Genomic DNA, 11,323 nt, shown 5'->3' with positions numbered 1-11,323 from the left:
CTCTAGCCACTAGGGATTGCAGTAAGATAGGCAGCCACAAAAACATCTAAGCATACAACTTGTTCAAAGAAGGCTGTCGTGCATCCAGGGGAGTAAAGCTGCAATGTCCTCTTGGAAGATCACATCCGTCACTCTGATCGTCAACGCAATCTCTTGGGAGGCTCGTCTCTCCCCATAATAACTCCCCATGGGCTGCAGTGGCGTTACAAACGTCCTCAGGCGGGTGGCAGGCTGCGCTGATAGCAGCACTACAGGAGCCCGCTAATAGTATAGTTGACTTGAGTCTCCGAAAAGCCAAACACAACAACAATATAAACAGGACCAGACCAACCAAACCCGCAATGAACATGGGTAGGACTGAGGCCCCGAGCGAGCTGAACTTCTCTCCATATAGGGGCTGATCATCCGGGCTATAAGGGATTAACAACACGTAGTAGAGGGCCTGTGAAACGAACCAGTGGATGACCATGAAGAGAATCATGACTGGGATCCCGTATTTATAGGGAACGCTCAGCCAGTAGGTCGAGCGTTGCTGGCTGCCCTTGACGGGCCAAGTGACTCGAAGTGGCTTCCGGTCTGTCCCGTAGGAACTGTACTCAGCCGATGCGAGCATGCTAGTTAGCACGCTGTTATAGAAATAGTAGCCGACAGTGACGAGTAGTTGAACACTGTTTGCTGTCACCACGCCTTGCATCTCCGAGACAGTACCAAGCACAAAAGCCCCGGTACCTTTCACGTTGCTTTCGTAATCCCAGAGACCTTGAGGGTTGGCAACGGCGCTGGGTAACCTGACAGCCAGCAAGCCAATGGCCACTACTGAGCATCCAACAAAGCTAGGCGAGGTTAGCTTCCATGGTGGGCTAATTTCTACGTTGAATCTTTCTGAACACTAACATCATGGAGGTGGCTAGCCAATGGAAAGGGCTAGATGCCTTTCTCCATTGTCTAGGTGGTGATAGATGTCTGTATTGTCTGGACGTACCCTTTCTAATGTGACGCTTTGACGCCCAGCACATCCCTTTCGTTGTATCATCAGGTCTTTCTAGGAATGATGCAACTGCATCGCCTGTTGTAAGAAGAGGAGGTGCTCGAGACCGTTGAAGATGAGCGGCAAGATACATCGCAAATACCTTCATCAGCGCAGCTAATGAAACAATCACAGCAATGGAAGGGCTAAGAAGTAGTTGGCAATTTTTCTTACCCTCAAATGCCAAACACCCGCTGAGAGAATGAGTCCGATATAGAGGTGAAATGTCAGAATAAGCAGCATCAACTGTGCATTCATGAGAATTTCTAGTTGGGAGGCTGGGATATGAAAAGGGTACAGCCTTAACTGACTGATCTTTATATCGGCCGGTAGGCCGAAGTACAGATGTATCTCCTCCACCATTCATAAACAAATCACTCGCAAGGTAAATAAGGCCCTTGTACCCCGATGGGAAATGAGATACTCCATACGTTGCATAATGGTCGAAGCTAGGCTTTGTGGACAAACCGTAACGCCAATATCCAACCAGCGGCGCTTTGCATGGAACAAATCAATTTCATCTCTAGTCGGGGCGATAAGCGTTTGCATACAGTAATTGCTTGCCGCCAGAATGCAGGTGCTAATAGCGTTAATGATAAAATGAAATGCCGTGTTCCATCGACTTGTTATGACGCAGCTGCCTTCATAGACCACTTTTGAGTTGGAAGACCCTCCAGACCCTCGGTGCTTCGATGTCAGCCCGCCTACTACGGAGATGAATATGGTGTTCAGTAGCAGTAGACCGACAGTTGCATTTGCACAAAGGTATACGCCTCTGATCCAAGTGGGTCGTCGGTTTTGAGAACTCCTGTCCTCGACCGCATTCGCGGAGCTGTTGCTGTTACTGTTGTCGCCAATTGCCGCTTCATCCAGGAAAGGCATACCAAGCGTCGGGTCGTTAGTGGTAACTATTTCTCTAGTTGTGACTTTCGAAGCGAAAGCAATCGATTGCTCTGCATTGTCTGGATCGTTTCCTTTCGCACCGTGGTAGCGCTGACTTGAAGCTGGAGACCGAGCCAGGCCCATAGGCCCCATACATCAATCTTCTTTCTCGGCATAACAGCTTCTATCCTTGAATATTGCAAGAGTAAACTATGCTAGAAGTAGGGGTGTGGGACGGGGGCTTTTTATTTTCGGCCTCTCTCGGCAAACGAGGCTGTGAGTCAGGCTGACCATCTGAGATCGCCGGTTCAGTAAATGATTGACATCGTATATGCACACTTCACAGTGCCTGCAGATCATATAATTTTTATTGGTTCGTGTGGGGTTTAACGCCTGAAGAGTGAAGGGCGTGTACTCGGTACTGTTTGCTAGCTCTGATATAAATATCTATCAAGAGCTTTGCAGGAAGGAGGCTCTCGGGCACTGGTGTGTAGTATAAGTATGGAGTCTCTAGTAAATATTGAAGATGATCTACATGCAAAAAAACTGCTTTTAGGCCAGAGTGAGGTAATCTGCCAACGTGATACTCTAAAAGAGTTCATCCAAACCGAGCCTGCAATCCGAAACAATCACAAATTCAGGATGACGGTGGTAGCTAGTTGACAAGCCGAATTCGATCTACCTGGCCTTGGACTTGTTCTCGCTCAGTATTGTAACAGCCTTTGGCTGGAATGTACAATACTGGGTCAAAAGTATCGCAGCCTCTTGGCACCAAGCGTAGCGCGTCCAAATAATCAAAGCAGTGTGTTTGGTGGGAAGACCTGCAGGACGGTACGCCTTGCCAAGACAGACACTCTCGGGTACAGCAGAGTGTATTCTATGCCAACTGGGACACTCGGTACTGCAACTGCCATGATGAACCACATGAGTGAGATAGATCTTCGGAGACACACCTAGGGTTTTCACCAGCCTACACTAGTGTAGCTCGATGAAAATTATAAAAAGACTAGGTAAACAAACTCCGTGGACAAAAAAAGAACCCGACCGAGACGAGACTCGAACTCGCAAACCTTTGGTACCGGAAACCAACGCGCTACCATTGCGCCACTCGGCCGACTGTTGTAAGATTGAAGATAGAATTGACATCCCGTGAGATTTATGTCTTCAAGGGCGAATTCTCCTCAGTCCAGAGTTGGAACGATGAGCATGCAATTGAAGAGAGAGAAGTAATGCGCACCATTATGTCCCTTTGTTATGTGTGATCAACCATGCAAATAGCACGGTAATGACACCCGGTCACAGAGAACAGAAGGAGTTTAACGAGCTGGTATAGTTTCATTGTCGACAAGTTGGCGGAACTGTCCTGAAAGCCTGAAGGGCCGCTTCGATGCCGCTATCTTTTAAGCGTAGTCGATCTTCCACCTCCTCGGGCGTATTGTTCAAGATCTCAGCTAAAAGCCCGATTGTGATAATCACAGATCCAAATCCCTCCACGAATAGCTTTACAGCCGGTTGACCCTGTTGAGGTGGCATCAAGCTGTTGTGATGTTCGAACTCAAACTAATTTGACGTCCTAGCTCCTGATTCTCTCCAAATTGTTAGTTAACATTCGCGGAATGATATGTTTGGGCGTTTTCCGTTCCGGCATCAGTTACTATTAATTCTTGTGCAAGATTGGACGAGATCCTAGAGAGCACGCGATTTAGGGTTTATGTTAGAGATAATGTGTTCAGGGTGCGACGTCTGATGCTATTGTTGTTTTGGACGAGTGAGGTGAGATTTTATATAGGTGAGACTTCGCGGTGCTTTCTCTTTGGACCATGGACTAATATCATTAGACGTCATCTGTTAGAGGCCTTCGCCTACTGTGGATCATGCTCTGTAAAGAATCACGCTACTAGTCTCTGAAGTAACATCACATTGGCTTAGTTTTATGTCCCAGCGCAAGGTTATACCCCAATACAGCAGAATTAGAGATCAGACAATACTGTTGAAGGCGCCCAGAGATGCCCAGGTTACACTGAGTCAACTTCTAACAAGTTACAGCTATTCATGTGTCACTTAGGCTTCCTTTAGTTTCCAAACCTGGATAGACATCACAGGGACCGCTTGGGACAGTGCATCATCCCTGTCAGACACTACTCGTGGGTACAACGCAACGCTGCAATGTAACGCAAAACTAACAAGAGACCCGAGTGAGCTATGTAGCCCATGATGGATCTAAATTTTGTCATTGGTATTATTGTGATCCCATTTGGCATACCGTTCCAGGAGAAGGTAGATCTGTGCCATCATAACATTTCCATATCTAATCGGGGCGCGAAGTCATGGCTCAGTTGAGCCGGATGGGACTGAACCGTGGGCCGCAAAGTGGTCAAGATTCTGTTCATATGGGGGGCTGCCCAGGGGCTGTGAGAGTCCGATATATGTGAGCATTTCACAATTCAAGTGTGGACATACGGTTTTAATTGGTGGGTAGCACATTTGGAACATTTCCTCATTGATCTCTTTCCTTGACTGTGGCAGTTCGATTTTAATCTGTTATGGATAACTAATGGTCCCTGCCTGATTCCTTTCTTCATTAAGAATTGCTATACTTATACTGACGCAGTGGCAGCCGCAATAGAGGGTGAAGCTGAGGGATACGAATATTGTAGAACCAACCAGCCATATTACCGGCTGTATATGCAAATCGCTTCCGACCCTATATGACACTCAGACATGATTTACCTTATAGTACTTCTATAATACTCAAGGTACGAGCCACAGATAATTGACTCCTCGAGAGTTACTACTATACTTAGGGCAGAGATCTGGTTAAAGAGTATGCAGGATACAGTGGAGCTATCCGGGAACTGGTAAACTAGTAACCGGTGAGAAACAGAGGGAAATAAGGCATATATTCTGACACTGTATCTGATAGTAACGCACTAAGTTACCATCTCGATACTGAGATCATTCGACCACTTGGGCTGATCCACTCCATTGGTTCGAGTATCAACACTGCAACTCAGGTCTAGCTTGCGTACCGGGAAGTGAGTAACGGGCTTGGGACATCTGCTATGTAGTCCCAAGTGTTTTCTATGTAGAGAATGGAAGTTGTTTGTACGGAACACGCAGTCTGCACTGTTTGTCTTGAGCGTGTCCACGTAGGCTGGACTCAAGGTACTGGCATGCCATAGTGTAATACATTATTGCTCATTGCTACCCCACGATGTCGATGCTCTTCGACTCCGCAGTGTGACGCCGCTCAACCACTAGAACTAGCGATAATCTACACAACCACTGCTGTAACTCATCCTATTAACAGTTCCGAAAAGAAAGAGACTTCAAGGCTCACTAATTCCATCTATCGGCAAGAGTACCACCTGGAAGGAACGCATGTACCCCAACATTCCCTTTATGATATAACTGTAGGTACGAGCAAATAGAAGGACATTCCACTCTAGCCCTAAGTTCAATCCACCATATACTGCGTCTTGCTTTGCGGTACCATAGATACAGCAACAAAAGCGCCACAGGATCCTTATTCCGTAGCAAGCCTTCGAAAGGGCCATGGATGCTACGCATGAAAAGCTGAGTGTGACCCGTTGTGACCTCGCTATCCGGACGACCCAGGATCTGGGATACTGCGTGGGCAGCATCGAAATACGGGTTGTCTTTCGCCGTAGATGAGTCATTGAGAAGACATATGGCAGCCAAAGCGCTTGGTATACCATCTATTCCCAATTCTGGTAGGGGTGATTGCATTTGAGCAAAGGTCCCCGCCATGACGCTGAAAAGACTGTCCGGTCGTAGCGGGTTCACTATATGCCACAATGACATTTTGGCCTTGCTCATGCGGACCCAGTCTAAATCGGAGTGGTCAGAGGACTTTAGAGGCCATGATTCTTCCGGTGTGCGTGCATCTGGGGATGAGAAGGACAAGATAGCTAGAGCAGCTGCCGTGCCCCAGATTGGGTCCTTGTCTTTTGCTTTGATGGGTTCCCTTAACCGTCTGTTGAGGAGAGCTGTGCTTTGAGACCAGTGATAGCACTCTTCTAGACTGCGACGACAGCCTGAGCTATTCAGATGACGGTCATATGTAAGTGCCACAGCTAGAGAGGCGTGCATTAAAAAAGAGTGCTGTAAGCCATATCTTAGCAGAGCTCAGGTCGGTCATGTATAATCACTGATGGTGACGGGATCAATGTACTAAAACTTACCTCGAAGGCTAGTCTCAGGAGCTTGCGATTGACGTGTATTATATTAGGGTCATCTGGAATTGTGAGACTTCGTCCATAATATCGGGTGATGAAATCTTGACACCTTGCGTTCAACTGATAGGACGTGAATTCGTCAGAAGTCCAGACAGCACTCGAGACAGGGGGTTGAAGCTCTGCTTTTCCTCGAACTATTAATTGCCTCCCTGTGCCGGCAGCTATGGGTTGTAGGTCGGAAATATTGGACATAGAATTGCATAATACCCCGAATGAACTACATCTTTTGCAATGTGGCTTGCCTTCGTCGCACTAAGAGGCAAGGTAAGTCAAGTCATTCAACCAAGCACTGGCAGTCTAGGAAGAGCCACCCACCTTGAGCTTTCTGAGCTTGCAATTTCGACAGCCAAATCTCGACCTTCGCTGAGTCTTAGGCAGATTAACCTCCATACTTGATTAGGAATTCTAACCCTGTGAGGGATTTAATGGAATCGATGGAAAGACATTAGGTTTCAACATGTCACAGCCCCCATACGCTAACCTCCTTTCGGAACCACGCTAGCTCTGCCTCGGATGCAGAGGTCTCTGATTGGTTGCCAACATCTATAATCAACAGAGCATGATATCAGAAGAAGTCGTTTGAAATGATCGCTTAATGGTATAAAGAGAGAGTTGTTCCTCAATATCCTACATCAGAATCATAGAAATGCAAACCTCTCCTTACCCCAAAACTCCAAATGACCACCCATCTCGCCGCCATCTCCCCAGCCAAAGGCCGACCCTTTGAGCTCGAACCCCGCCCTACCCCAAAGCCAGGACCAGACGAGCTCCTCATCGCCGTCAAATCCGTAGCCCTCAACCCGGCCGACGCCATCATGCGTGACCAAGGCCTCTTCATATCCACATACCCCACGGTCATTGGCTTCGACATGTCCGGGTCAGTCCTCGAGGTCGGCGACAACGTCCCCCCCTCCTACCAACCAGGTACCCGTGTCGCCGCCTACGCTGCCTCTGTCTGGAAGTCCTGTGATCCAGATTATGGCCCATTCCAGGAGCGGTGTCTTGTCCCCTGGCAGCATGCTGTGCCCCTTCCAGAGGGCATGTCTTGGAACCACGCGGCAACGTTGCCCGTTGCCGTTCAGGTACCTCTTAGTGCGTGGGATGCTATGGGCATTCCCCGGATGGGGGAAGATACTGCAAAGATTACTATGGGGAAACGAGAAGCTCTCCTAATCTGGGGCGCCTCCTCAAGCGTCGGTACCATGGGCGTACAAACAGCCCGACTGCTGCGGGACAATCCCAACTCTTCTTTCGCGGCCGTGTACGCCACAGCCGGATCAGCGAATAGGAGTTATGTGGGTTCACTGGGCGCAGATCGCGTGTTTGACTACAAAGACCCACAAGTTGTGAATGCGATAATATCGGCCGCTAAAGGGGACGGGCTAGTGATCCGGCATTGCTTCCTTGCTACCGGGCAGCTAGCGTCATGTCAAGCTGTGCTTGAGGCATTTCTCGGAGAAGATCATAAAGGGGAGACGGCGAAGATTGCGTCGGCACCCGTGGTTCCTCCGGATGCGATGGTCATGGACGGGGTGGAGACGATATTTGTCATGCCGTCGATGCTAGAAGAGGAGAGGCTGGAGCAGTTCCGATACTGGATTGGGACGTGGCTGAAGGAGAATCTGACAAAGGGGACTATAAGACCAAGTCCGGAGCTGAGCGTCGTGGGCAAGGGTTTGGGGGCTATCAATGCTGGGCTGGACAAACTACTTCGGGGAGTGAGTTGTACGAAGTTGGTTGTTGAGATTGCGGAATGAGGAAGTCTGGGGCGTTGCACAGATCGTTATAAATGACATTTAGCATGTACTAGTAGTGCAACATAGCCGCCTAGCAAAATACTTAGCCGAGATCGGCCACAAGTTACAAGAGGATGGGATGCTGTTGTTCATTGATTGATTATTCTTCCCATATTCCTGTACATAACTCACTGCTCTCCTCGCCCAATTGCGTTTTGTTAACATTGTGAAAACTTCTCTTAATGCATGTTGTATACAAGGACTGCAAGCCCTGCAGTTAGGTCAATTGAATGGGGGACGATTAATGCCACGTCAGCCCAACTTCGGTAGATCCAATACTCCACCCCATGTATCGGCTGCAGCGCTTGGCACTCCTATTATTCGAGTGCACGTAATTCCAAATTTTGTACTGCTAGAAACTATCGCCAGGCTAGATGGCTTCTGTTAGGACACGCTTCTAGGTGGAGAACATTTGAGTGGGTGTCATTGGGTGTACACAGTGCTCCTGCTCATGGAAATGCTTTCTGAAGAGATCATTTGCTGTAAGCTACCTGCACAAGGGATATAGTACGAAGGATGCGTTCCAGATCAGTGCAAAGGCTTCTGATGAACCCATAACGATATGCTCTCTAAGCCGTAATTTCCCCTCTTCCCCCTTTACCCCTCTTTATCTTCCTGTACAGACCGTGTCCTCGTGAACAGTTGTTTCACCCCGGCGTTACTGCACATCTGCTTGATCCTCTCAGTGTGATGGAAGGATGCATTGTCCATCACCAGAACAGACTTTGGATCCGGCCACTTGCCACAATGATGTAGCAACTGTTTAATAAAATCTTTAAATATAGTACTGTCAGTAGATCCCTGAAACACACGTGATAAGAGAATCCTATCCTGCGAGTAAGCAGGTAGGATCTGATATCGTTGCTCGCGGTGGAATCGGGCTACTTGGACCGGAGTCACTCCAAGAGGAGACCAACCAGTACGTCTGGAGTCCACCCGCCTGTCACAGCCAGATTCATCTACATAGACAAGATGATATGACCGAAAGTCCGATAGGTTGTGGAGGTAGAAATCCCGTAAATCAGCGTTCCGTTCCTTTGCAATACGACGAGCTACCTTCTTTGACCATCCATTTGATTACGGGTTCGACTTATGGTTGAGGGTGTGGTAAGGATCTCAAGTTCATCCCACAGAAACAGTGCCATCTCATCTAGATAGAGGTCGGGCTTTTCAAGAAGATGTTCACAAAGGGCTTCGGCCATGAGAGGGGTGATTGAACGGGGATGCCCGCCCTTGATTGGTGGTGCTTTGGTCGTGCCAAAGCAGCGAAGATTAGATCAAATATACTTGATACAACGCTCGCTGCAGTTTGCAACATCAGCCATTTGAGCTGCAGTCAATGATCTGCTTATAATCATATCGCGGATCAGCTGATGCTGGGAGGCAGCGAGGTTTGGAGCCATTTTGACCGTTGTAACAAGCTTGTAAACTGAACCTAGGAGAAAGGATAGCCTAGAGCTAAATTAAAAAATTAAACACTTTGTGCTCTTGCAGCTGACAGCTCTGACTATTGTGACCTTTAATTTATGCTGGCTATGCCACATGGGCTCCCATCTAAAGAGTATGTGTAGAGGTTACATCGCGTGAGCTTACGGAAGAGAAAAGAAGCCAACCGAGGCGGGGTTGCCAGCAAAAGACCCACAAAAGGCAAACACATAATGCCAAGACAGTTAGTTGATGTGATTGGCCGTTAAGTACTTATACAGCTGTTTGTAATAACCCACTTCTTGTTCTATAGAATTTGGATAGAGAATTAAAGCTCTAGAACACCCCATTCAAGGTCACTGTTGGTTGGTTGAAATATCCAACTTTGAATGAGTCTGCGCAGTATAACCAAAAGAAACCCCGTTTAAAGAATATGTATATAGTGGGAAGTATGGGAGCAAAGGATATACCGATTATCTTTGTGATAGTGACAAGGAGCAGGGTTGTAATTGCTGCCAATCATATTTCACCTCTTGCCGCCCCAGCCATTTCGACGCTTTTTAGGACAAGGCTGAATTTGCATGGTTAATAATAATCTCAACTTTGTTTTTCTAGCTATTCTAGTATTCTTCCAGAAGTACAGCTAACAGACTTTTGCCTATCCTTCAGCTTCTTTCTAAGATTTATCAATCATTGTCACTATCAGAGCAACCTTTAACTGTGTGTTGATCAAACTATAATTACAATAATTTATCCTCCACAAGATAAGTTTCAAATCGGGTGGATCTGCGCTCTTCCCATCGAGGCAGCCGCCGCCATGGAAATGCTTGATAAAAGTTTCGGATCTCTCGATGAATAAGATAAAACAGATCCAAATATCTATATATTGGGCCGAATTAGAAAACATTATATTGTGATCGCCTGCCTGCCGGTAGGACAATATGGCAATACTGCAGCTACTATAGTTGCAAACAACATGATCCGTACGTTCTCAAAGTCGCTACGGGTTGGCTTGATGGTTGGTGTTGGAGAAGGAATTCCATCTACCACAAGTGACATCCGGCTTGGTAATATCGTGATCAGCTGTCCAACAGGTAACTATAAAGATATACTTCAGTATGATATAGGTAAAGTTGGAGTTAATGGTAAATTTACTCGAACTGGATCTTTAAACAGCCCTCCCAAATCACTGTTAGCGGCCGTTAGTACTATAAGAGCCGCTGAGCTTACTGATGATCCCTACTATCCGGAATATCTTTGAAACGCAATTAAGAGAACCCGAAGAACCTAGAAAACTTTTACTAGACTTGGTCAGCAGAGCGATCGATTGTTTAAGATCCAGCACGACCACCCAGCTGTTATAGATAACTGTGATATTTGTCCAAGAGAATAGAAAGAGACTAGAAATGAGCGCGAAGATAATAAACCGCAGCCCTACTATGGTATTATTGCGTCTGGAAATTCTGTCATTAAATATAGATAGACGAGGGAACAGCTCCGTATGTAAATTGGGGCACTGTGTTTTGAAATAAAGACAGCAGGATTAATATTAGATTTCCCCTACATCGTGATTTGTAGTATTTGTGATTATTCTAATTCTCACAAAAACAAGAAATAGCAAGGGTATGCTGCCTTGGCAGCGGTATTATATACCAAAGAACTCCTAGGATATATACCGAAGGGCCAAGTATTGTAAAAAAGCCTAGCTACAAATCTTTATCGTAAGTAATATTTAGTTTGGCCTAGTATTCAATGATAACACAATCTTGCTTATATGGCACTTTGTAGGCTTACTAGAAAATCTAAATAAAAAAGTTAAAGGCACTAATGAATAATTGGATAAAGTATATAATCAACAAAAACGGTACCATGCTGAATAAACAGCACGAGTTTTAACAATTTGATAAAAAAAGTATCATTAAGTATTTAAGATA

The 11,323-nt window shown here is 46.6% G+C and overlaps 3 protein-coding genes and 1 non-coding gene across 4 annotated transcripts; 1 reads left to right on the top strand and 3 right to left on the bottom strand.

Moving 5' to 3' along the window:
* Positions 1-2: 2 nt before the first annotated feature.
* AO090102000175 (uncharacterized protein) lies at positions 3-899 on the bottom strand (the record flags this gene model as incomplete). Its single annotated transcript, XM_023236942.1, has 4 exons — positions 3-9; positions 57-410; positions 456-788; positions 895-899. 4 exons carry the CDS (start codon positions 897-899, stop codon positions 3-5), a joined length of 699 nt encoding a protein of 232 aa, XP_023091707.1.
* Positions 900-2,950: 2,051 nt separating this feature from the next.
* On the bottom strand, positions 2,951-3,023 carry AO090102t00005. The gene has a single exon. It is a non-coding gene; the product is annotated as a tRNA-Arg (tRNA).
* Positions 3,024-6,845: 3,822 nt separating this feature from the next.
* Positions 6,846-7,925, top strand: AO090102000176 (zinc-binding alcohol dehydrogenase family protein; the record flags this gene model as incomplete). The annotated part of the gene is made up of 1 exon (XM_001822356.1): positions 6,846-7,925. One exon carries the CDS (start codon positions 6,846-6,848, stop codon positions 7,923-7,925), a length of 1,080 nt encoding a protein of 359 aa, XP_001822408.1.
* A 636-nt stretch (positions 7,926-8,561) lies between these two features.
* On the bottom strand, positions 8,562-9,367 carry AO090102000177 (uncharacterized protein; the record flags this gene model as incomplete). Its single annotated transcript, XM_023236941.1, has 3 exons — positions 8,562-9,016; positions 9,046-9,210; positions 9,259-9,367. The coding sequence occupies 3 exons, from the start codon at positions 9,365-9,367 to the stop codon at positions 8,562-8,564; spliced, it is 729 nt and encodes a 242-aa protein (XP_023091708.1).
* Positions 9,368-11,323: the final 1,956 nt, after the last annotated feature.

Source organism: Aspergillus oryzae, chromosome 4 (genome assembly GCF_000184455.2).
Source record: "Aspergillus oryzae RIB40 DNA, chromosome 4".
NCBI lineage: Eukaryota > Fungi > Ascomycota > Eurotiomycetes > Eurotiales > Aspergillaceae > Aspergillus > Aspergillus oryzae.
This window is presented reverse-complemented; position numbering and strand designations above follow the sequence as displayed.